Below are 26,244 nucleotides of genomic sequence, written 5' to 3' on the forward strand. Positions count from 1 at the left end.
AATAATTCATAATTTATATTACAGTTTGTACAATTAACAAAGAGACGCCGCCATTATCGCGGGGCGTCTCGTGTTACAGTCCCGTGCGTCGCGCCAGAGGTTCATCCCACATCCACTATCAGGATGGTCTTCCATTACTAATATACAGGAGTATCTTCCTTACAGCAGAAGGTGGGTGTGAGCTTCTGGGCGCGACCGTCTGAGAATGGCAGAAGAGTGCGCTGGTGGGATCAACAGCAAGGTTAATATTTACATACTGGGGTAATGTGTATGTGATATCCAAGACACATTAATTACCACCTCTAAGGTAGTCACTGGTGTGGGGCTCGTACTTCTAATATACAGAGTTTTGCTGGAAACATTATTACCTTCTTGTCATGATGATAGTTATCTATGTATTACAGAGAATGAGTTTATATAAAGATAAGGTAGGTCTAGATATCAGGTAGGAGAGTAAGAGGTCAAAGCGAATTCCATGACCATTACTTGAACAAAAGCACATAGTATAAAATGGTTACATCACGTGAACGACTTTAAAACATCCTCGGATTGGTCGCGCTTTTATTTAGCCAGTGTGTCATAGAATTCGCTTGAAACTATGAATTTACATGAAAAGAAAACTCATTCCACAATTTAGTATAAATCGGAGAAGTTATTAGATAGAAGTGATCTAAAAGATTATTATTACGAGAACCGTAAACTTGAATTATGATAAAGTAATGAAGGAAGTAGTGGTGTGGTGTAGTCTGTGGATCGTTCGTGGGGAGACTGGACGTGAGAGTCGGGCTCCCCCACCCGTGTGAATCTCACTAAGTAACATGTATCTATGGTGATATATCGCGTCCAGATGGAAAAAATAATAATAAATAAATAATTGACAGGTTAAGTAAAGGTCTTTCACAGTTTGAATTATTACGTATCTATCATTGTGGAACTAACCCATCGTTCCTCACTCTTCTTACTGAATCTTTCATTTCCCTTATCTCTTCCCTATCATACCTCACTACATTATACGTTTATACCTTTAACTATTAATGTAAACCATCCTGTCACCCCCACCTGTGAATCACCCCCTAACCCCTTCAAAAACACTCCTTGTGACGATTAGTACTACCTCCCCCTTCCCCAAACACCCCTTAAACGTCACTCCTCAATCCCTATAGACCATCTCCCCTTTACACATTACCCTCCCTTACCCTTAACCCCCCCCCCACACAAGACACAGGTGGAGATGCCCTACAGCTCACAGTACACACAACACGATAACCACACTTGTTCACTTAACTATAGAGATCATGACGTGCTTATAGACTATCCCTTTCCCCTTTAACCCTAAAAAAATACAACATCGAACCTGACACAAACACCATCTGTAACCTTGTGACATCAGCCGTGCGTAATGGACCATGTGACATCACTCTTATGAATTTAATCAGCAATATAACCTTGTGACATCAATTATGACCTAGGATATTATGTTTGAGTGACGGACCCTGTAGTTAACATTAACCATAATAGACCTTAAAACATAAAACATCACTGATAATTATGTCATATAAACCTAACGTAACCCGTGATCATTGTGACATCCTTCTAAGTTATAAATATTTGCTCTATGATAGCAAGTGTTTACCGTGTCAGGTTAAAATGCAAGGATCTGACTTTTAAATATCACCAGCAGTAAATGGCAATGTTTTATCTCACGACCCGGTCAGAGCCATCACACTGAGCCATGTAGCGTCTCTATGTTTAGTACTGGTGGCATCAATAAACTCTGTAATGTCATTTTGCTGTTGATATATAAATGTCAGTTTTTTTTTTTTAAATTTCAAAATTACTTTAATCAATCTCAAATGTACCCTGAAGCACTATGGTTATATATTTATCAAATATTCTCGGTGGAAGAATTTTTTTTTAAATACTGTAAAATCAATCGATGTATCACCATTCTACATGTTGTTTTCCTGATCTACAGTATGACGGACTACATGAGCTCTGTTGTAGATGCTAAGATACCTCTAGGCTCGACTCTCGCCCTCACAGTACAAAACCTCACAAGACCCGTACCAAGAATCAACATACTTGAGACTTGTCATAAATTTATTAAACAAACATTCATGCAAAACATGACCGTAAAAATCCTATCTTCATATAAAACATCTTACCACAAACCATGACAAATAGTGAGGCGTTACATCATCTTCACGAGTTTGTGGTAGAGTACATCCCAACAGAAGTCCTTACACATATTAAAGTAAGCATTCACATTGTGTTCACCGATTTAAAGTGTACATTACATACTTTTCTTAGGGCTTTTATGGGGAAAAAATATATATATTTCAAATAAGAAATAATCTCTTTGGCAACATTATTTGGCAATCATCTGCTTGTTTAGTTAGAAGTTTGGAGAGAAAGAAATGTTTATTTAACTGAGTTGACTGAAGACAAAAGACAGCCAATAGTTTTTTTTTTTTAGAAGATTGATTCAATATTCCTGCAACAGCCATAATGTGGTTCTTAACCCGCAAGGAGGCAGTGGGTGTGAGCTTTGATCTTATGACAGAAATTTGAAGTAAGAATCTACTGTCCAAGGAAAAATATAAGCATCAAATGAGACCAAAAGTACCTCAAAGTTGAAAAAAAATAAAAAAAATTCTATTTCATTTACTATTTCAAATCAATTCCATGGAGAACATAGTTATTTTTAAACTGCAAATCCATTCTGTTAAATTACTGGAGAAACTAGAAAGTAATAGGAGTTTTAACTTGCTTACTGTGTTCCCCTCATTTCATTGCACCCTCCAACACTCTGTTTTTGGCGAGAATGTTGTGAACAATACAGATAATATATAAAATGTTCGGAACCTACAGTACCAGGCAGGAGAGTCTGTCTTAAGTCTAACTGGAGACCTTATTACTTACCACACTATATTTCCCTCACACACCAAAAGCTTTAAAATAAGACGAAAAGAGAGACATGACAATTACCAACCTCTCAATGTCAAATATCATCATTTTTTTTTTTGGTGTCCATTAATACATGAACGAATGCAGAATTCAACATCCTTTTTTTACGTACAGTTAAAAAAGAGACAAATTACAGTAATAATTTAATAAATTCTTGGACAAACGAAAATAATACCAATTCAATTTTTTTTTTCCCAAGTCAGCGAGAAATCCATCTCTATTGACCCAACATGCCAAGATGTACATAAAAGTCATACATACACACAAGTACCCTCACAGACAGTCACACAGTCACACACATACAGAAAGACTTCCATACTCTTAACAAAAACATTCACTCAGACTCTTATCACCAGTAAGCCTTTATGGAGACTATGAATGTTCTCTCATGCACATAATTATTCTGTTTTATAATGGATGAGTCTGAACTGTTGCTAAGAGTTTAGTGTAAGCCTGAAGTAGCCAACCCGCTTCAGCTCACGAGATGACCACACGGTAGCACCTTGTCTACACTGGACAGGAGACAGCATCAACAACTCGAACTTGGGGAGGGGGGTCACTGGATATCGTCACTTCCTTCTACAAAACGACCAATTTGATAAATATATATATCTATAAATATATTCATTCTTGATTTTACTGTTATAAGATATGTTTGTTAATCCACCATAAATATTTATTCATTGTTCCAGGACAAATTCAGATAAGTGACAATCCGCCGTAAACATTGAATAACACACCGATGAACAATAGAATCTGTGGATATGTGTGTGTGTACCATTTATAATCAAATCAGACAAAAAACTTGGTTCATGTGAGTAGAGGACTAGGTGTGTCCATTTCCTGTGTAGCCAAACCCAGATGACAACACCACTTTATGTGAGGAGAGATACCAGCCATGGAACTTATGTTAGAAAAAAGAACACGACCTTTGTTACTTCAACACAAAGGCTTTTCTTATCACCGTGATACACTTCCTGATAGACAGTTAATGTGCAACACTTACCCTCCCTTAGTCTAATAAAAGTTTTGGCTATAAGTTTGCTTCATGTCCTGTCAACACAAAGCCCACTTATCAGCGAAGACGAATTTCACCTTCTGTTGATTTAACATAATACCTGGACACAGTCTTCCTTCATATAGTCCACACCTGTACTTTTTCCGCAATAACGCACCAGTTAGCGTGGTCGTAGTACGAGGAGATAATGTGGAGGTTGTGCACGTATTTTTCAATGAGTTGGTCCAGTTCTCCCTCACGGAACACATGGTAATAGCGGTGTAGTGTTGGTGCCCCGCCCATGTCGCTCTGAAGGGAGTCCTGTGATGTGGACAAAGATGCGTCACGACTCAAACCACCCTCCTTCTGATTTCGTTCTGCCTTCTCCAAGTCCAAGGAGCCGCTGCGAACCAAAGGTGGCGAGGACTTTGACGCTGCAGACTCTTTTTCTCTCGCCGAGTCAAGAGAACCCTGTGATTTAAGTTCCCCTCTTCGACAGCCATCTGCCTTTCCCTGAGACGTAGATCGTTTTTTAGTGGAGATGCCTAACTGCTGTTCCTTAGACCCGAGTACACTAGCCAGCTGCTCCTGCTTCTTTTTCTTCTGTCGCTTGTCATTTTCTCGTGCACATAAGCGACACGTGCTTTTTTTACCAGTCCCACTATCCTTTTGCTTGTTATCCTCTATCCTAACCTTTAAGGAACTACCATGGGGTTTTCTTGGTTTAATGGGTCCGTCGTCCTTGTTGTCACTCTCTTTGGTGGGACTCTTACTTGATATGGGAGCGCTGCGTTGCTTGGCTTCCTTTGTTATCTCATCTATATCTAATCTAACTCTGCTATTTCGTTTAGGTTCTTTGAGTACAACTGGTTTTGCTGGTTCTTTAAAAGTGCCATGGTTAGGTTGTGATTCTTCTGGACTCAACAATGGTAAACTGCTTTCGCTGCGATTCATTCTGAACATATCAAACGAAAATGGATTTTCTCGAAAGAAGGACATGGCTGCATGTGAGCCAGATCGAGACTCACCGCTGCTGGTCGACAGCGTTGGGGAACTAAGAAGAGGACTCCTTGACATTGGATCCTCCTTTCCCAAATCTCGGGGTATTGAAGAAGACGTTGAGGACACACTACTGCTGGGGGAGAGGGAAGACTTACAAGGAGAACTAAAGGGCAACTCCAACGCACCCTTCTTTGCCTCCTGGCTCTTCTTCTGTCCTGAGGATTTATCAAATTCTGAGATTCCCTTCAAAATACTTTCTGGGGAAAATTTTCCTCTCCAGGCAGTGTGTGGTGGAAGATTCACTGTTTCGGTTATAGGCTTGATGGCTACCTCGGCCCATGGCTTCATCTCGCTTCTCCCGACGGTGTCTGGCCCCAGGGGTGAGAGAGCCTTGCTTTGTTGGTGGCGTTCAGGGACCCGACTTCTGAAACTCTGTCTCTCTAAGAATGAGTCGGGACTTCTGGAGGGCTTCTTTGTCTCTGGCTTATGTTCTACTGTGTGTTGTAAAGGCAATGGCTGATCTAGGTGACCTATGGTGAGTTTACGTCTGGCTTTGGGGCTTCTCTTCAGGACTGGTTCTATGGCAGAATCAAGCGACGACGTACTACTGCTGGTTATTGCCATTAAGGACGGCGATGAAGTGGACACTTTTGATCCATCCTCCAGCTTCTTGTCCACGTTAACAGCACCTGTGCCGGCCACGCTGGCTGACCGCTGTCTCATGGACTCCAGCTCTCTTCTTGCGATTCCTGTGGAGGTAGTGAAGTTAATTTACTCTGCTAAATACTTTTTACTCCATGGCACTGACTGGAATAATTATTAATTTTAAGCCAAGATAATTTTAGTCTATCGTTATATAATATTTTTATTTTATGTCAAAGAAACAATTTCATTAAGTGTTGGATCACTATATAATAATCAGACAATAGTATAACATCATAGAAGGTCTACCTAAGGATATACTGTACTGTGATACCTGTATTAGGTTGTTTTAAGGATATTACATGACAATATTCTATAATAAAACTACATTAGGTATTTAGCAAAAGAAGAAGTAAAGGATCTAGATGGAATAAGGTACTATGGCAAGAGTTACCTATGGATGCCGGCTCGATATATGATCTAGTGAGGGAGGTGGACCTGGAGGGCGTCTTAGGGAGCGGCTGGGACTTAACCACTAGAGGCGAGGGTGGTACTCTACACCCCCTCTTCTTGTCTGTTTTTGCTCCGTTTAACTCAGTTCCTGTCGAGATGGAGTTTTGTGTAATTTGTACATATTATACAAAAATCCAATCAAACAAAAATTCCAGTGTTTATTGTAATTTATTATCTGTGCTTGTGAGGTGTATTGTGATGGTACTGTAATCTCTGTACCTGCACTGTAACTTGCATCTAAACTTGCACTAAAGTTTCTGAATTAATGTAATAAAATAAAATATGAGTCACTATAATTTACCACAATTATGCTCACTTCCGCCTCGACCATAACAACACCTACAATACTTCATTAAATGTCTAAAGGACTACTGTTAGACGTTCAACACTAAGATGGGTTAAGATGTTTAGTTACTTGGGTACTCAATAGACTCAGCCTATAGCTTCTAACTTTAGGTGAGGTCTACAGCCTGTGTAATACTAAAAGGTTTATCAGGTTAGTACACTAAGCATCTATCGTGAGTGAAATCTTACCTGAATGTTCGCCGGCATCTTCACTTATTGTGTCCATACGGTGAACGTCTTCGACTAAGGATAATTTGGGCATCTCAGGAGCTGGCGGTATGACCCTTTCGGTAGCAGCCGCCCCTGAGGAAGGCACAGGACGACGACGTTCTTCCTCTTCTCGACGTTTAATCTCACGGTCTAGTTCTTCGATGTCTCTCTCAGTGGGCCAGCCACGTTCAATCACAGAGCTCCCTGAGTTGGGGGAGGAGCTGGCTGAGGAGTCACTGTCTAGGTCGTCAGTCTCAGGGTTAAAGACATCAAAGGTCAAGAAACGAGGCACAGTCTTGCGTACAATTTGCACATTCCGGCTGCCACTGCTTCCAGTCTTTCGAATTATTTCCACGTTTTCACCCAGAAGAAGTGACGAGAGCTGTTGGGTGAAGCTGGTATCTCGCTTCACTACTTGTGGTTCGTATTTAGGTATGTATTTACTCAGCTGTGAAGAGGTTTGCTGGGAGGGTTGTGTCGAGGTAGGAGCCTTTACAGAGGTAGTTGGCTTAGTGGAAGTTGGGGATTTCTTTGGATCAGGGGGCACCTCACTGGTAGATTTCCTAACCAGAGGCGGTGATTCCGTAGGCACAGCTTTGGGAACCGTTATATGAGAGAAATAGGAACCTCCGGGTGAAGACATGGTTGGTGGTGGTGTGCCAGGAGGTGTTGTCCCACTATGGCTTATAACACGCCCGAGGCTTCCACCGCGCCCAGTTAGGGGTCTCGGCGTTGTTGTGGCTACCGTACGGATAGTTGGCACTTCACGACTAATGGTAGACTCACTTTTTGTTATTTCAGGAATTGGTAAAGGACTAGGGACTGAGACTGGAATATCCTGCGGGGCATCTGAAGGAGGACTGATACGCTGTTGTTGGTCAGGTCTCGACGGCCCTCCCAGAACTTGGGTGCCCATCTTCGGCCCTGTCTTAACCCCTCCTTTAGCTCCCAAGTAGCGCGATGGAGCAAAGTATCGGCCACCGGGACCTGGAGATTTAGGTGATTTAGGCGACTTGGGTGACTTTGGGGAATGTTGTTTATCAGAGCCTTCTGAAGACTCTGAGGAAACAGATCGGTTCCGTTCCTTGTCAGTACCATTAATACCAGCCTGACCTGGCTTGGGAACAAATATCACAGACACACAGCTGTCTTCAGAGTCAAGACTAGTGTCGCTCTGAAAACTGTTTTCTTTCGAACTGTCGGAACTTTCCTCGCGGGAAGATTTTCTATCACTCGGTTCTCTGCCTAAGAACTTTTTCTCCATCACACACGTCCTTGCCTTATCAGCCAGAGTATCGTTGCCATCACTGGACCTCCCCAACTGGTTTATACTTTGAGCTCTAGGTCTGGTCTCGTTGTGTTTCTCGTCTAACTGATGGTCCACGTCCCCAGACTCCTGGTGGAGGTCATCCTCCTGGTCAGACTCCTCACCAGAGGTCGGTCTGGACTCCTTAGTTACCAGGATCTCACTCTTCCAGGACTGTAAGAGCTTAACAATACCTTTCTTTAGGGAGGAATCAGACTTTTCTCTCTCAAACCGATCAAGACTTGCAGTTCGTAGTCTCTGAAAGCTTTCACGTATATTCTGAAGTCTTTTAAACTGAACCGTAAATAATGACTCTCTCAGTGTCTCTTGCTTCTCCTCTTTATTCCCATATATCAAGTCTTCGTTGAGTGAACTTTGTTTCTGAATACTCTGTTTTAGTTTTTCTTTCTCTAAAAATCTATCTATACATATAAATTCATCATTGAGTGAACTTTGTTTTATGATACCTAGTCCTTTTGGGATACTTAAATGGTCCTTATCATCCGTTGCAACAGGCACAGCGACACTTTCCGAGGCTTTTGGAGCTTTACTTATTTCTATAACTATAGGTGTTTCTACATCACTTACGTCACTTTCATTAATAGAGGCTTTTTGTTTTTTAAGGATAGGTCTTTTCCTACTCACCTGTGGACTGCCCCCCTCCTCACCACACTGCTCCTCCACCACAGTGTCTTTCTTTATGTCCTCACTATCACCCCGCTGTTCACCAGACCCCTTCACCACCGGCACTACTTTTGAACTTTCAATCGAGATTTCATGACTAGAGAGAGAGAGACAAGAGGAGCTAGATTTTGAGCGCAACACACTGCTCGGCACTTCACTAATTCTCTTGGTGTCCAGTGCTTCCCGACTGATGGATTTTTTCCTTGCCAAGAATGTCCCCGGAGGTCCTAGGGGATTCCCCGGTGATCGCGGCGACGCTTGCACTAGGTCCGTCAGGCTCTTAGACTTGGCCTTACTGTCATGGTCCCCAGCGACAGAGGCGGAGGTGGTGTGCAGGGGAGGTGCGGGGGAGAGAGGAATGTCGAGGAGCGCCGGATCATCAGGCTCCAGATGTCGCAGCTCAATAGGCACATCGTCCAGGTTCTCCTGCGAGTCCAGGGAACCATCGTTGCTGACTGAATGGCGTTGGCCCTCGCTGAAGGAGGGCCGAGGCTCTGAGGCTCCTCCAACCTCCATGCTAAGGGAGTGGCTGTCAGATCTAAATGCCGTGAGGCTTCCACCATGCATGAACCAAGACCTGCCTGACGCAGACGACCCGCGACGACTGCTGGTCAGCTTCTGCCAAATAACCACAGATATAAACAAGAAAGGAATCGATTATCATTAACTTCAGAGTATCTCAGTATCTTATTATCTCATGATTAACTTGCAAATATATCTCAAGATGGACAATATATACTCAACTCTTTTTCTATATTTCATTTATAACATTATCAAAGAGTAAGAACATCACAAATAGTAAAAATGGTAAAAGTAGACATGCTAGCATTGAAGCAGAAATGGTGAGGGTGAGATGCTGAGGAGGGAGAGAGAGAGAGAACAACAAAAAACAGTGATAAACCAAACATGCTATTAAGACATCCACAGAATTAACAAAGCTCTTCAACAACAATCTACTCAGGAAAAAGCACACAAGTTACTGCTTCAACTATGTAAAAAAACTAAAAAAAAAATGAAATACATTATAAAAGACCTTGCAAGACCTTCAGATGGTTCAACACCGACGAGGTAGTAAGTAGTGTACATGACATCTGAAGGAGGGGCTGACGTAGCAGGGAGGCAGTGGGAGTACAGTACACTGAGGCTTGACTTACAGGGACTACTAGAGGCAACTAGAAGCCCTAAGGTGATCAAAAGTCTCATGCAATCAGTTATAAAGAGAGATACAGTGAAGCTTCTATTTAACGGACCATATGGAGGGGGAAAATCCGCTATATGGAGGAGGAAGTCCGTTATATGGAGGAGGAAATCCGTTAAATGGAAAAGAAAATCAGTTATATCGAGGGTCCGTTAAATGTGAAACACCCATCAAATAGATTATATAGATGGAAGTTCGTTATATCGAGGACCCGTTAAATATGAAACCTCCATCTAACGAACTATATACAGATGAAAGTCCGTTAAAAGTCACATTACTCACACACAAACATAAGACTAAACTAAGAGAAGTGACAGGCTCCGTCTATTATTATTATCTGTCAATCTGTAGTTCTTCCTGTTCCCCGTCTCGGCTGTTCCTTCTGTCCCCTGTCTCGCCTTAAGCGGCTGAAAACTCACACAGTACATGACAGCCGCTTCAGGAGATAACGATATTTTTAGGGTAACTAGTCCACAAAAAATTAACCAAGACGATTTTATTATTTTTTTTTTCGTGGGGCAGGAGGGGAGGGGGAGGAGAAGGGGAGGAGAGGGAAGGGGGAAAGGAGGAGAGGGGGAGGAGAGGGAAGGGGGAAAGGAGGAGAGGGGGAGGAGAGGGAAAGGAGAGGGCGAAGGAAGTGTATAAATTGACGTGAAAAAAAATCTTACATACCCTGAAAGCAAAATACATCGTAATATAAATTCCTAACACATTTCCAATCTATTCCACGCCGCCTTGTTCTTTGAGATCTCTTATTGAAACATATAAATTAATTTGAACTATATACAGGTGAGATTTAGTATATATTAAGTGTTTCAGTAAATTATTAAAGCAGGAGGACAGGCATCACTTTACGGTGTCCTGATGATTTCGGGGGTAATTATAATGAACAACAGTAAATTATAATACACTAACTGTCTCAATAATTATCTTAATGGCTTATTGCTGCCATAACGATTGAAAAAGAAGCCTGAAAGATATATGGTGTTAAATATAAGTGATATGAACTTCTGTTGAGTCGGTTAGGAGTATCATTCAGGAGTGTACAAATGTCTCTAGTTCCTGCGATGTTGCAGGAAACAGGAAGTTGTCTCAGTACTGAAGGTCAAGGCTGATGATCGGTAAACTCTCGTCTATAGTAAAACATGACCACGGAATGATCAGGATATAAAACTACCCAAACACCGAGTAACGTGAGGAAAATATACCCATAAAGTCTTAAACTGTAGTTGGTGGACAAAATCTCTTGACTTTGGCTGGAGGTTTTGATGCCTTACCCCTGGAGTTGGGGGCTCAACTCAGGGGCTTCACCAACACCGTACGCCCTGGTAATGTCTCAGTACTGCATACAACAATGACATATAGAGGTGTACTGTGATGTGGTGTACCTCTTATTTTGCTCAGTTTTCTCCCATGTAGTTGCGTTACTCAGCCCAATGACCGTCCGTCTGTCTTGGTTGATGTACTGGATATAATTTCCCCGTTGTTTTGTAAAGGGAAGTTTGTTTCCCCCTTAAAATGTCCCTAGTTTTACCCTCACCGCCATCATGAGCTCCTTTAATGGCTCCACTCCCAGCCAACACGGAAGTTCTCTACAGCGCAGGAAGAATGGTTTTCTGTGAGTAACGGAGGACTGAGATAATGTGACAGGTACTATAACGGAGTTTCTCTTGGTCGAACAATATTTGCGCACCAGTCTTACTCCAGTGTTGCAGGATATCAAGTTCCCTTAAACTTAACCCTGAACACAAGGCTGAGGTTAGCATACATTAGTGAGATAACTCTACAATAACAGCTTCCTTAATGGCAGTATCATATCCCCACAAGTGAGAGGGAGGCAGGGAGGACCTCCACCTCCTTATCAGCTGTTGCCAGGCACGCGTTGCTGCCAGACGTGCAATTACTGTAATTCAACATAAACAATCATTGACCTAATTTTGGCTAAAACTTAAACCATCGTAATAAAGACGAATATATTTCATAAATTGACGTATTACTGCTTAATGGCAGGCAAAGTACAACGCAACACTGTACGATAAGCTTGGTGCTGGGGATTATGGGAGGCTTACTAGTTGCCAGCCCCTCTCACGACCCCTTCTGTGTACAGGAAATATTCAGTACAGCACAAAACTAACTCTCAAAATAACGTGAATTTTAAACACCAAAACAATTATTAAACATTTATACACAACATTATTCAGACTCAACCTAGACTATACATTAATTCTTCTCAACTCACAAAAAAATGGCAATACAAAAGTCTTCCGTAGAGCAACACAAAAGACCCCACACAGACACACAATCAGAGATATACTATACACGAATAACGTAATGCCACAGAACATCGGTAAACATCCACACATGCCAACGTTATCTCTGAATAAAAAAAGTGGAGATGGTAGAAGAGTCGAACCCCCCGGAAGAGGAGTCGATCCCCCAGAGAATAAAGAGGAAGAGATCAAAGACTCGGTTAGGCCAAGCTACCCCCCCAGCAACAAGATCGGATCACATGAGGATTAGCTCCACCTCCCCCCCCCCCCTCTAGGTTATTCCTCCTTAATGCTATGTGGAAAAGGTGGGAGGGGGTTAGATTAGGTTAAGGAACGTTAAGTAATGTTACGTTAAGTTAGATTAGGGTAACTTAGATTAAGATTGGTTACGTTAGGTTAGTTTAGGTTAGAGTAGGTTAAATTAGGTGAGCATTAGGTTAAGTCTGGTTAGCATTAGGTTAAGTTAGGTTAGCATCAAGTTAGATTAGGCTAGATTAGATTAACATTACGTCGATTAAACTTTAAAATTAAATAACCTGGGGAGGGTAATCTTCATGTAATCCAGATTAACAAAACGGAAATTATGATGAGGTGACGTGTCCAGAATCAACAAGGAGTGGAAGACAGGTCAACCCACACACACACTCTGGTAGAAAGAACACGACCAAAACACGACCAAAACACGACTAAAACACGACCAAAACATGTACAGTACGACCCTTTAGCGTAACTAGAGAGAACTTGAAATAGTACCAAAATGTTGTTGGTTATGTTAGAGTAGACGTTTGGGATCACCTGAAGAATTAACCCCTCCAATCTATTTAACCCAATGATTGTACAGCCTAATGATATCTTAGGGGCTTAGATTAAGTTAGGTTGTGTTAGGTGAAGTTAGGAAGTGTTAGATTAGGATAGAATATATTAGGTAAGTTAGGATAAGTTAAGTTAGGTTAAGTTAGCAATTCAGCGGATAAACCTAAGATAAAATAACCTGAGGGGGCGCTAATCTTCAGGTGATCCAACGTTAATTACCAAATACCTTCACACCTTTACAAGAGACCTGTAGCCTCAATCACAAGACTTACCATGCAAAAAAAAAATCTTACCTTTCCTTCAATTTTTATCTATCATTTTTTCTGACTAAATAAACAGTAGATGTTCCTTCTTGTCATAATATATTGAGAGAATTTTGTTCCATAAGTGTACATTATTTTTCGTCACTGTCACTTTTGATTTGTTGAAAGATACGAGGGTAGACTTTTTTATCTTCAATTTTCGTCAGTGTGTGTGTGTGTGTGTGTGTGTGTGTGTGTGTGTGTGTGTGTGTGTGTGTGTGTCAAATTACTGCACCTCAAACACCTGGCCGTAGGATTTCTTTAAAGAGTTGAAGCTATTAAAATATATTAAATCCTTCTATATATAAATACCTAAATACATAAATGAAATGCAGTTTTATGGATTAAAATGGATTTGTTTGAATATTTCCTGTGTAGTATAGTAAAAAATAAAAGTAATCATATCTTCTAACTAAAAGATTATTTCCTTTTCGCTTTGAACCTTTAGATAAAACAAATACAATATATTACCTTGTTACCCCGAGTTTTAATTTAATGCTACTCAATGAATCAACCTTGGATATCTCTGCAAAAAAATATCGTTTGTTATACTGGTAAATAAAGAGTAATCCCTGTGTGTAATTCAGAGCTCAGAGCCCCAATGCGCCTGTCAACTTAACCGAAATACTGTATGTCAACTTAGACCGCCATCTCGTTACGTCTCTAAGCTGTATATTTCTGAAGCCTCTACGCCCTCTAGTGTACTATCACCATCAATAATGCTTTATCTCTACACAGAATTATACACTTTCACCATCTTGTACAGTCGCTTAAAAAAAAATCCTTTCGACTCTCCTGCTATCTTCATGAACCACTAGATTCAGATTCATGAACCTTAAGCTTCCATGGAGAAAATAATACACGTGTCTACTGCTTCGGGTTCACGAGTCTGAACCTTGAGTCGACAGAACGCTAACATAATGTAACATGTCATTCCATTCTCGACTCTTACTTCTCAAGACCAAAAAACTAAGTCTATCTCATTAAGTTCAGCTATTGGAAAACCTTTATACTACTTGGACGATGTAAGAATGGTAGATCTTTTCTCTGGGTGTTAAATTTTCATTACTTATAAGAATGCTGAGCCATATACTAGTTAATATATCATTTAAGATATACTGCAGTGGCTACCTATAGTGCTATACAGGTAACACCATTTGGGAAGTTGATATATACCGTAATCACTACAATATTGCTATACTATCCTGTCCAATACTGTAATCACTGTTGACATTGCTATACTATCCTGCCAAATACTGTAACCACTGTTGACATTGCATTATCATCACATACAGAAGGCAGGATGGTAGGTCTTCATTATACGTTCACTGTAATAATATTTCCATGCTTAAGAATATCACTATCCACTATCATAAACTACACAATACACTATACCTTCCTTCCCTATACATGCAATATCTATGTTTTTTATGTATAAATTTGTTCATTATACATCACTACCAACCAGACAATACATTCATTCAGTACTATGGGATTTTTCTAACATTATTCATATATACACAACGTTGACTAAGACAATATGTACGTTCATTAATACATTCAGTATCTACAGGTATGGTTCTATGTTTTAAGTTCCAATAGCAGCAACAACCCTACGCGCTATTTTCTCGATACTAGAACGCTAAGGCTATTTTTTTTTATCTCCTTGAATGGACCGTATCTCAAAGCATGTGTGAATATAATCTAGTAGAAAAAAATAGGTGCACTTGCATCTAGATCCCTGAAACATGCAGTGCAGAAGGAAATGATCTTACAGCAGTTTGTTTTCTCATCTAGTTTACAGACAAAAAAAAAATTCTAATAATTTTTTTGGTTAATATAAAAACTAGCGTCAAGATGTTCAGACTATTAAAATTCCCACAAATGAGAGAGATAAGATGGAAGTGTTAGGAAAGCTTGGGGCCACCACCTCGTGAGACTCAGGTTTCATCTCCCGTCTGCGAGGATGGGAAGACTTGAGTTATGTTTACAGGAAAATTCAAATCCCGATCGTAAATCAAAGATGGCCGCAACCTTTAAAATTTTACTGGAGAGAAAAGGGGAAAATGAAGTGTAGATATTAACACAGAGGAACAAACACTGCTCTATCCGCCTCAATCAACCTGCTGGCTATTGTCGGAGGCTACCTGTAGGGCCCGTCGCACGAAGCTGTAGCAGGACTCGTTGGGGCTACTGAGGTCAGAGGAACTCTGCGACGAGGAGGCCGCACCCACGGGGTCTATGGCGCGGGACCTCGTGCGTCGCCGGCCATTTCTACGGCTCCCATACCTGTAGAAGGTCTGAGAGTTAGTGTGTGAAGCTATTATTCTTGTACAGTGTCTGAGAGCTAGTGCGTGACGATCCCATACATGTAAAAGGGCCAACAAGTGGGAGTGTGAATCTTTTCCACCTGGCAAAAGGTGAGAGGCTATCATACTTGACTAATGTGTGGACGTTAGTGTGTGAGGCTATCATACTTGAGTCAAGACATGTGTGGCTGCCAGAAATACCAAAGTCATATGAATGTCCGACCTATAGAAGGGCAAGAGAGGTGGAGGTGGAGAAGATCACAGACTTGTACAAGGTTAAGTGGGTGGGTGTGGTGTCATACCTGGACGTTGCTAAGTCAGGTAGTCACTGGAGGCAGAAACACACGACCTTCTATAACTTAAACAGGTTAGATGAGAATAACACTGGAGAACTGTGTGACAAAATCAACTCAATGAGGACATAAGATGGAAGTGTTTTATCAATGTGAACGATAACATATGATAAGGTAAATGAATTCAGATATTTGAGATTTAATTTGGCTAATGTTTACAGTGGGAGTCTGGATAATGGCAGGGTGAGGAGTTGAAGTTTCTGGGCAAGAGAGTATTGATGAACAGGACAATGTAAATGTACAGAGTATGAGACAGCATGACCCAACACTCCTGTATGGTAAATAAGCAAACACACACCCATGGCTTAGTCACTCAAAAAACTATCGTTACAAAAGTGTGTTGAAAAAATATGACACAACGGGTGAAGGATTTTGACAACCCTACTGAGACAATAGGAGTCACAGTGTTCATTCTGAAATTCATCGATCACCCCGAGTACAGATAGTTTTTTGAGTGACAGTACATAGTATATTAACCCGAGCATGCTAACTTCATTTCTAGATTAATAATAACATAAATTGAACAATCTTAAGCATACCTCAAAATATGTATATTATCATTACTCTTATCATCATCACCATAATTACCTTTTATAATATCAAGAACAGGTACAATGTAAAGTGATCTAGTATTCTTAGTATTCACGAAGCCGCCTTATTTACTGCCAGTTCTTCACAATAATAAAACACAGTCACCAAACGCCATGACAAAATCTAGACTTCTATAACCACTTCCACCACCACAGCCATCCTGGTTCAGACACCCAGCATCAGCACTCGAGGTGGCAAGGAGAACGACGAAAACAAATTCACTTAACAGATCCATCAGTCAGTGAAGAAAAGCGTTCATTATGGTGCTAAGTGCAGGTAAAGGGAGGGATGGGTGATGCACAGCTAAGGTCATCCAGAAGCTAAATGCAGCTGTTGGTGTAAATGTGTCCTTTAAGAGAGGCGAGAGACCAGCACTGGGGAAAGAATTTAAGCCTCCCCCTACTGATTATCTCTTAATTGTGGACCATACATCACAGTACAGTATATACCAGGAAAAAACTAATGTGGTTTAGTTTTAAATAATACTTCACCATCACAGGCTCATGTACTGGGTTTACTACATGTCAGAATAATAACTCCAAGAAGGCCCTACATTTATGAACGGTATCTGAGGAACCCGATAAGGGAATCCAGCGTTTCAAATATGATGCCTAAAACGTTTTGACGATAATTACGCCAGTGTTTCCATCAGCTGACTCGAATCTTCTATTTTCCCATAACGATTCCTCTCAGTAAGTTATAAACACTGTCAATTGATTTTTGTCATATGAATTCTTTCACATCTGTCACCAATTTGGGGGATGTAAATTCTGTGCCGTTCACAGTTCTACTCTGGGTGTATCTACAGAGGCGATAGCTACCTGTCTCTCACTGCTGGTACACGTCAGCCAGACTCACATTAGGTTCTTTCGTCTCACCTATTGGAGGGGCAGGAGTCACTATCGCTGTGGTTGTGTGCGTGGTAGTGTAGGAGGTCATCATCATCCGTGGTGGTGGAGTTGAGGTCACGCTCGATGCTGGAGGCCTTGTCATCACTGGAGGACTGCTCGGGCCGGTGCCATGGTACAAGCACGTCCTGAGATTCGAACTGAAAAAAATATATTAATGTTATTCTTAAATTGCTATGATTATAAATTGATAGAAGATTCTGTTTAAGGTTCACTCTTCTGATATTTATTTTCTGTTTAGATTTTACAGAATGAACAGGAACAATTCTGATCACGAGTAACTGCTTTTAAGAACTCGAATGTAAACACAACAAGCACAGCGTCCATAAAAAAAAACTATGGGTAAGACTGCTCTGAGGAGTCAATGCCTTAGTAGATAAAACTCTTACTGAACTAGAAAGTATTTTTGTCTTATTAGGATGAAATATGTGTTCTAAAGTTAAAAGAACGATTAAAAAATTATCTGAGGTTAAGTTTATGGTTTTGTTATGAGGATGGAGAGTTTCCTAAACGTCCAAGTATTACAGAGTGTTTGAGTGGCCCATTGTTCCTGTATACATAGAAAGCTGTGACATGATAATCTTTAAGCTTCGAAAATCATTACCAGTAAACTTTCCCCGAGATGAAAAACCTGATGACATGTACACAATCGGAGTTAAAAGTTCACTCCCGTCCAAAATGAATCAGTTATCGACCCCCCAAAATGATTAGAAACAGTCAGGGGGTAAATGAGTTCGGAGACTCATTCCCATGACTCAGTTTCACCACAGGGAGTGAACTTTGGTCCCTGACTGGTACATACGAAAGCCTTCCAAGAATAGTTAAACCATAAATACCTCATAACATTTATTAAGACGTAAATCAAATAATCTAAACAGACTTCAATTGAATCTGAAACTCTGATATTGATTTATACCTGTGCAAGATTATTTTTTTTTTGGTACAGTTGGCCTTGAAACACATTACATCAAGGTGTAATTTCTCTGCTTTTGTATGTAATGTTGAGTAAAAAAAAAAGCTTGTATCATTTACTCTTGCATCGCCCGCAAGCCTGACAATCACAGTGTTAAGTTAGAGTGATTATAATTAAAGGTCATCACACGCTATCAGAGTTCAGACATCCTCCATCACACGCTACCCAAGTTCAGACATCCTCCATCACACACTGTCCAAGTTCAGACATCCTCCATCACACGCTACCCAAGTTCAGACATCCTCCATCACACACTACCCAAGTTCAGACATCCTCCATCACACGCTACCCAAGTTCAGACATCCTCCATCACACGCTATCCAAGTTCACATACATCCTCAAACACACACTACCCAAGTTCTCAGACATCCTCCATCACACACTACCCAAGTTCAGACATCCTCCATCACACACTTACACTGTACCCAAGCTCACACACATCCTCCTGGCTAGCAAAGGTAACCAAAGGACCCCCAAACCACACATCCTTCCAATACCTTCCTATGTCGTTGCTCCATAGCCCAAACACTGATCATGAGACGTCCTCCTATCTTGAGGATTCTGGCCAGTTCCCTGAGGGCCCGCACACGTCTCTCGGTGGTGGCGAAGTGGTGGATGACGGCGATGCTGAGAGCGGCGTCGAAGGATTCGTCTCGGAAAGGTAGTGCTAAGTTGTCACTCACCATCACCTGTAAGAACGTCAGTAGGCATTAGTGGTAGAAACTGCTGGGTATAATTAGTGAAACCCTCCATATACCGGACTTATATATGTATAAACCGTTATATAGAGGGTTTAGATCTAATGGACCCTTGATGTGAAACCTTCCATATACCGGACTTGTATATGTATAATCCGTTATATAGAGGGTTTACATCTAACAGACCCTCAATGTAAACCCTCCATTTAACGGACTTAGATGGGGGTATTCACATCTAACGGACCCTCTATATAACGGACTTTCCCTTCCACATAGTCCGTTAAATAGAGGTTTTACTCAACAGAACAAAAACAACAAAAACATAAAATACAAAATCCCAGAACGAATCACCGTGAAAAATAACCAGGTAGGGGAGCAACAACAACAACAACAACAACAACAACAACAACAACAACAACAACAACAATAACAACAACAACAACAACAACAATATCAAGAAAAAGAACAAAACAGTAAAGAAGAACAAGAAATAAGAGGTCGGGTAAGACAAAGGTTGAGAATAAATAGAAAGATAAATCTCAATGTATAAAAATAAAAGGAAAATGAGAAAATAGAGGAATGTGGGGAGGGGGAGAGGGAGGGAGGAGGGGGTACAGGTGTTTCCTACCATTGGGAAAGTATTACGAGATTACTGGGGAGATAGTGGAGGGAGAGGAGGAGAGGAGGAAGAAGGAGAAGAAGGAGAGTTGGAGGGAGAAGCAGGAAGGAGGAAGGGAGGGAGGAGGAGGTAGAGGTTGGAGATGAGGAAGCAGGGTGAGAACGATGGAGAGGAGAGAAGAGAGAGAGAGAGGCTACAGTATCTACATCACAAAGTCTACCTACCCCTACAGTATTCCTAAATGGTATACACGTATAGATCATGACAACTTCTAAACCTGTTGTGTTACGAGGTCGACAGAGGTCAGATGTCAAGGTCAACAGCTTACCCGAGTGTTTACCGATGTGTAAATGTTAGTCTGACTCGCATACCAAGTGTTATTCCAGTGATTTGTTAGAAAAATGATAGAACTGTCGTGTAAATTATATTGTAAATGATAGAACTATTGTGTAAATGATAGAACTGTCGTGTAAATTATATTGTAAATTATAGAACTGTTGTGTAAATGATAGAACTGTCGTGTAAATTATATTGTAAATGATAGAACTATTGTGTAAATGATAGAACTGTCGTGTAAATTATATTGTAAATTATAGAACTGTTGTGTAAATGATAGAACTGTCGTGTAAATTATATTGTAAATGATAGAACTATTGTGTAAAATGATAGAACTGTCGTGTAAATTATATTGAAAAATATAGAAACTGTTGTGTAAAAATGATAGAACTGGTTGCAAATTATATTGTAAATTATAGGAACTGTTGTAAATGATAGAACTGTCGTAAATTATAGAACTGTTGTGTAAATGATAGAACTGTCGTGTAAATTATATTGTAAATGATAGAACTATTGTGTAAATGATAGAACTGTCGTGTAAATTATATTGTAAATTATAGAACTGTTGTGTAAATGATAGAACTGTCGTGTAAATTATATTGTAAATGATAGAACTATTGTGTAAATGATAGAACTGTCGTGTAAATGATAGAACTGTCGTGTAAATGATAGAACTGTCGTGTAAATGATAGAACTGTCGTGTAAATTATATTGTAAATGATAGAACTGGCAGGGATAAAACAAGACACATTTCCTGTATCACTGTATCCGTCACCAGCTGGCAGGGATACATCAATGACACATATCCATATATTCCTCACCAGCTGGCAGGGAAAAACATGACACATAACCCTATATTTTCCCCAACTGGCAGGGGAAAAACATAACACATTTCCTGTATCCATCACCAGCTGGCAGGGAAAATCTTGACATATATCTCTGTATTTTTCCCCAACTGGCTGCAGGAAGCGGGGGTAAAACGATAGACAAAGGGAGAGAAGGAGCATTTTATCCCTGTTTCTTAGGTTGAGAAGTGAAGGGTTAACACAGGAGGAGGAGGAGGAGGAGGAGGAGATGAGATATGGAAGGCTGAGGGAGAGATGACAGTGGTGGTTGTGCCGTCACTGTTACAAAGGCACTGTTACAAAGGCACTGTTACAAAGGCACTGTTACAACGGCACTATCGCAAGAAGAAACAACAACTTAAAGATCAAAGAATAAAAACATGCAAGAGTAGAGGAGTAGGTCGAGGACGAGGTGTAGGTCGAGGACGAGGTGTCGAGGACGAGGTGTAGGTCGAGGACGAGGTGTAGGTCAAGGACGAGGAGTAGATCGATAAGGTCGAGAACGAGGAGTAAGTCGAGGACGAGGAGATGGTCGAGGACGAGGAGTAGATCGATAAGTTCGAGGACGAGGAGTAAGTCGAGGACGAGGAGTAAGTCGAGGACGAGGAGTAGGTCGAGGACGACGAGTAGATCGAGGACGAGGAGGGGAGAAGGTCGAGGACGGAGTGGGGAGTAAGTCGAGGATTATATAGGGCCGAGGACGAGGCCGAGGAGAGGCCTGCGGACGGGGAGAAGGTCGAGACTAAGTCGAGACGAGGAGTAGGTCGAGACGACAACAGGAGTAGGTCGAGGACGGGGAGGAAGGTCGAGGACGAGAGAAGGTCGAGGACGAGGGAGAAGGCCGAGGACGAGGGAAGGTCGAGAACGGAGGAAAGGAAGAAGGGGAGGAGAAGGAAGAAAGGGGAGGAGAAGGAAGAAGGGGAGGAGAAGGAAGAAGGGGAGGAGAAGGGAAGAAGGGGAGGAGAAGGAAGAAGGAGGAGAAGGAAGAAAGGGGAGAAGAAGGAAGAAGGGGGAGAAGGAAGAAGGGGGGAGGAGAAGGAAAAGGGGAGGAGAAGGAAGAAGGGGAGGAGAAGGAAAGAAGGAGGAGGAGAAGGAAGTGCTAAAGAAGGCTAGAAGGAGCCATTAAGCTCGGGGGAGGGAGGAGGAGGAGGAGGATGAAACAAAAGAACATCGCTTACGTGTGATCGGTTACAACACGTTATCAGATAAAAAGACAAAATCAACAATAACATCTTTAACTACTTATCAATATATCTACAATGGCAACCTAGGACAGTTTACGTTTATTAATCTATTTTTTTAATTGGTTTATATATTTTATTACATTATTTTACTTCCAAATTATTTACGAATCTGTTATCAAGCCACCCTGTCTACTGACCCGGAAAACACTGTGGGTTAAGGGATGAACAACGCCTTAGCTGGTTTACCCTCCCCCCCCCCCACCCTAAAAACTGTTTTCATTTATTGGCTTGAAAACAATACCAGAAAGCTTTACTGGACAAAAAAAAGCTGTGAGATGATTTGTATGACCATAAATCTGTACACGTAACCATTATTCCTTAATCCGGAAAAACGAGTGAGAAGAAAACAGTGTGTGTGTGTGTGTGTGTGTGTGTGTGTGTGTGTGTGTGACCCCCATAAACATTCTCCTTTGACAGGTTTTCGAACATGTATTAACACCATTGATCCGACAAAGACAAACACCTCACCACAAAAAAAAAAAACTCAACAAAACAAAACACCTGAATAACCACTTAAACACAACACCTACTGAAGTTGGGATACGAACCCTGGACTCCTTGAATTATAGAGATGCAGGTAACGTGATAATTAGTAGCTCTCCCCACAACCTTCACCACCCTCCTACCTCCTACCTCTCCCCCCCCTGGCAGGAGAATTAAGCTGGGAAAGTTTCAATGCCTCGGGTCCTCCTGGGTTCGGCTGTTGGTCGAGTTTGGTCTCTGGTATCTGGTCGAGTCTAGTCTCTCTGGTGTTGGTCCAGTCTGGTCGAGTTTGGTCTCTGATGTATGGTCGAGCCTGATGTGTAAATGAGGGAATGGAGAAGAAAATACAATAAAGAGAGGAATAGAAGAACCAGCGGAGAATAAGGAGAAGCAGAAAAAGATAAAATAATAAAATGGAGAGAAGGAAATAGAGAGAAACATAGGGACAGATAAATGAAGAAAAGAGAGAGAGAGAGAGAGAGAGAGAGAGGAGAGAGAGAGAGAGAGAGAGAGAGAGAGAGAGAGAGAGAGAGAGAGAGAGAGAGAGTCAACACCCAAGTCAAAGAAAGGAATAGGTAGACAGGTAGGTAGGAAGGTTGAGGAAGGAAGGTAGGTAGGTAGGTAGAGGAAGGTAGATAGGTAGGTAGGTAGGTAGGGAGGTGTAGGTAGGGAGGCAGGTAGAGGAAGCGTGCTACTGGAGAGCCAAGCTTAAGGGTGGAGCAGACAAGGCCTCACTCGGGGTAAATGACCTCTCGCGTCAAGGCTGCTGCTGTGTGTGTGTATGTGTGTGTGTGTGTGTGTGTCGGGGCTCAGAGGCAGTGTACAGTCAGTGGGTTATAACAGATTGAAAGCATAGATTGTGGTTGTTTATGAACGCTGTTGTAGTTGTTGTAGTTGTTGTTGTTGTAGTAGTGGTTTGGAGTCTGTGTGTGTGTTTGTCTGTTTCATATTCACTCTCTGCCTCCCTCCTGCCCCTACCATACCGTCTCCCTCCCTACTACTGCCCTTCCCTTTCTCCTTCCTCTCCCCCTCCCTTTCCTCTGTCATCCTCCCTTTCTCTTTCCTCTCTGCCTCTCTTCCCCTTGTCCCTACCTCTATCCATTCTTCCCGCCCCTCTCTTCCCCCCTCCTTGTCCCTCCCACCCCTCTCCCTCCCTCCTCTCCCTCTCCCTAGTACTTACCTCATGGTCTCGCTCCCTGGCGGCGCCGGTGAGGTTGAAGCATCGGTCAACGCCCACCTTGATCACCTGCTGATTGATGTGCAGGTATTTGCCGTTACCACAACCTGTCGACCATAAACATCATCAAAACACACTCTTACAACACATTAACTCATCAACACACACTCTTACAACACATTAACTCATCAACACACTCTCCTACAACACATTAACTCATCAACACACTCTCCTACAACACATTAACTCATCAACACACAATCTTACAACACATTAACTCACCAACACACATCCTTACAACACAACAACATCAACACACTCTCTTACAACACATTAACTCACCAACACACTCTTACAACACAACAACATCAACACACTCTCCTACAACACATTAACTCACCAACACACATCCTTACAACACAACAACATCAACACATTCCCACAAACATTATCAAAGGTTAAACATCAATAATAAAATACTAAAATTGAGTTTATATTCTAATTACCAAAACAATGTTGAATTATGTGAAAAACTTAAAGTCATCTGTTGTTTATGTTTTGTGAATGGCTAATTAATCTTGTATGGGTTTACCTGAGTTATTTACCTCCACAGTTTGATTAGTAGTTCAATGTTATTTTTACTTTGTTGATCAGAATGACATTTGAGCTTGTTATCTTCGCTACTCAGAAGGTGGATTCATGGTAAGTTTCCTTCTTCATATATCATTCCACACATTCCTCCAAATACACCTGTACACACCATTCCAGGTATCACCCCCATACACGACACTCCAAACACACACACACCACTCTCCAAACACACATGCACACACACTTCACTCACTCACTCACTCACTCTCCACACGTTCACACCACCTCAGCTTTCCGTCTTATTAAGGAGGCTACACACACACACACACACACACACACACACACACACACACACACACATGCATCACTCCACATCTAGGTCAAGGAACCGCCGCGTTTATGATAGCGTCACCACAAGGGATTAATCTTACCTGTACATTACACCTGTGCCTCTGTTATTTTCACGGATATGCATTTCTAATCAATTTTCTGAATCTTAGCGTCTGTCTGCCTCTGCTTGCCTCTAGCGTCTGTCTGCCTCTGCTTGCCTCTCAGACACTTCCTCTCTCTCTCTCTGTTCTTCTCCATTCTCCTCTCACTCTCTCTCTCTCTCTATGCTTGACCCCACCCTCCTCTCACTCCACCTGACGCATCCACATCTTCCACCACTTCTCCATCTGTTTAGTCTCCACTTCACCACACTAGTCACAGATCCACCTTCCATCAGACACTACCTGCAGTACGTCACAACACACCTGTATATGGCTACTGTACTAATGAGTAACTTAATTGGACTCCACACACCTACACCCGAGGATGAGTGTTTGTGGTGAACTAATGTAATTCAATATTAATTTTCTACACAAATTCTAAGTAATCTAATAGAGAAATTATTTTTTCTGTATAAGTGAGTTTATAAGTAATGTAGTAAATTGGATCGTTGAACATGCAACAGAATGAGTTACAGGTGTTATGTGTTGCACCTGAGAGACGGCTGATACACGACACGTAATTGTGGGATTAAGGACAGTAATGTCTCAGAGTAAAGTCTCGCCCTCTAATACTGCTGGTAATTATCGTTTAGGGTTTGATATCTTAATACACACAGAGCGAGGCGGCTGACCCGTAGATTGTGTCTTAACTGGGTTAGCTTAATCTACTGTTAAACTGGTACACAGGGAACACAGCTGGTTAGTGGTGCGAGAGTCACCTGCTATAGGTACTGTATTGACTGGGTTTAATCCCTGATAGTGCATAGTGAGGGGGGGGGGTATACTGACCTACGTCGGCGACGAAGGAGCCAGGCTCGAGGTCAGTGAGGAACTGCCTGACGCGGGGCCAGGCACGGTAGCGGGAGCTGGAAAAGTGGGCCGAGATCTGGTCGTACACGTCGTGAACGTACGCTCGTTCCAGGGCCACGGACCGCGCCTCCCGCTCCTTGCGGCTCTCTTCGGGGCTCATTCTGCCTCCACACCCGCCCGCCCACGCCACGCCCGCACGCCCTCCTCACACTTCTGCCCACGCCACACCCGCCTGCAGCAACAGCAGCAGCAGCACCCTCACTGCCGCCCGCCACACGGCCCCCCGCCCTCATCCGGCTGCGGGGAAAAGAAAAATATTAAGTTAATAAAACTAGACAAAAGGCTGAAGAAAATGATGTACACCTGGAGGCTGACGACATGACCTGCCTGCCACCACCACTACCACTACAACCTGCCACCACCACCACCTGCCTGCCACCACCACTACTAACTAACCTGCCTGCCACCACCACCACCTGCCACCACTACCGATGAATACTGTGAGATAGTGGGAACCAACACTACCTACAACAATACCACACACTCAACCTCAAAACCTTAACCCCC

At 41.9% G+C, this 26,244-nt stretch overlaps 1 protein-coding gene across 2 annotated transcripts; it reads right to left on the reverse strand.

The window, feature by feature from the left end:
• On the reverse strand, positions 1 to 25,875 carry LOC121879852. Of its 2 annotated transcripts, none has more exons than XM_042386638.1 (8): positions 25,657 to 25,875; positions 23,789 to 23,892; positions 18,881 to 19,072; positions 17,381 to 17,550; positions 15,397 to 15,538; positions 6,656 to 9,284; positions 6,063 to 6,209; positions 1 to 5,715 (listed from the first exon to the last, which is right to left on the reverse strand). In XM_042386638.1, the coding sequence occupies exons 1-8, from the start codon at positions 25,835 to 25,837 to the stop codon at positions 4,103 to 4,105; spliced, it is 5,178 nt and encodes a 1,725-aa protein (XP_042242572.1). In that variant the 5' UTR covers positions 25,838 to 25,875; the 3' UTR covers positions 1 to 4,102. The 2 variants fall into 2 exon arrangements, with proteins under 2 accessions (XP_042242572.1, XP_042242571.1); XM_042386637.1 differs by having other exon boundaries at positions 15,373 to 15,538.
• Positions 25,876 to 26,244: the final 369 nt, after the last annotated feature.

Source organism: Homarus americanus, unplaced genomic scaffold (genome assembly GCF_018991925.1).
Source record: "Homarus americanus isolate GMGI-L3 unplaced genomic scaffold, GMGI_Hamer_2.0 scaffold15139, whole genome shotgun sequence".
NCBI lineage: Eukaryota > Metazoa > Arthropoda > Malacostraca > Decapoda > Nephropidae > Homarus > Homarus americanus.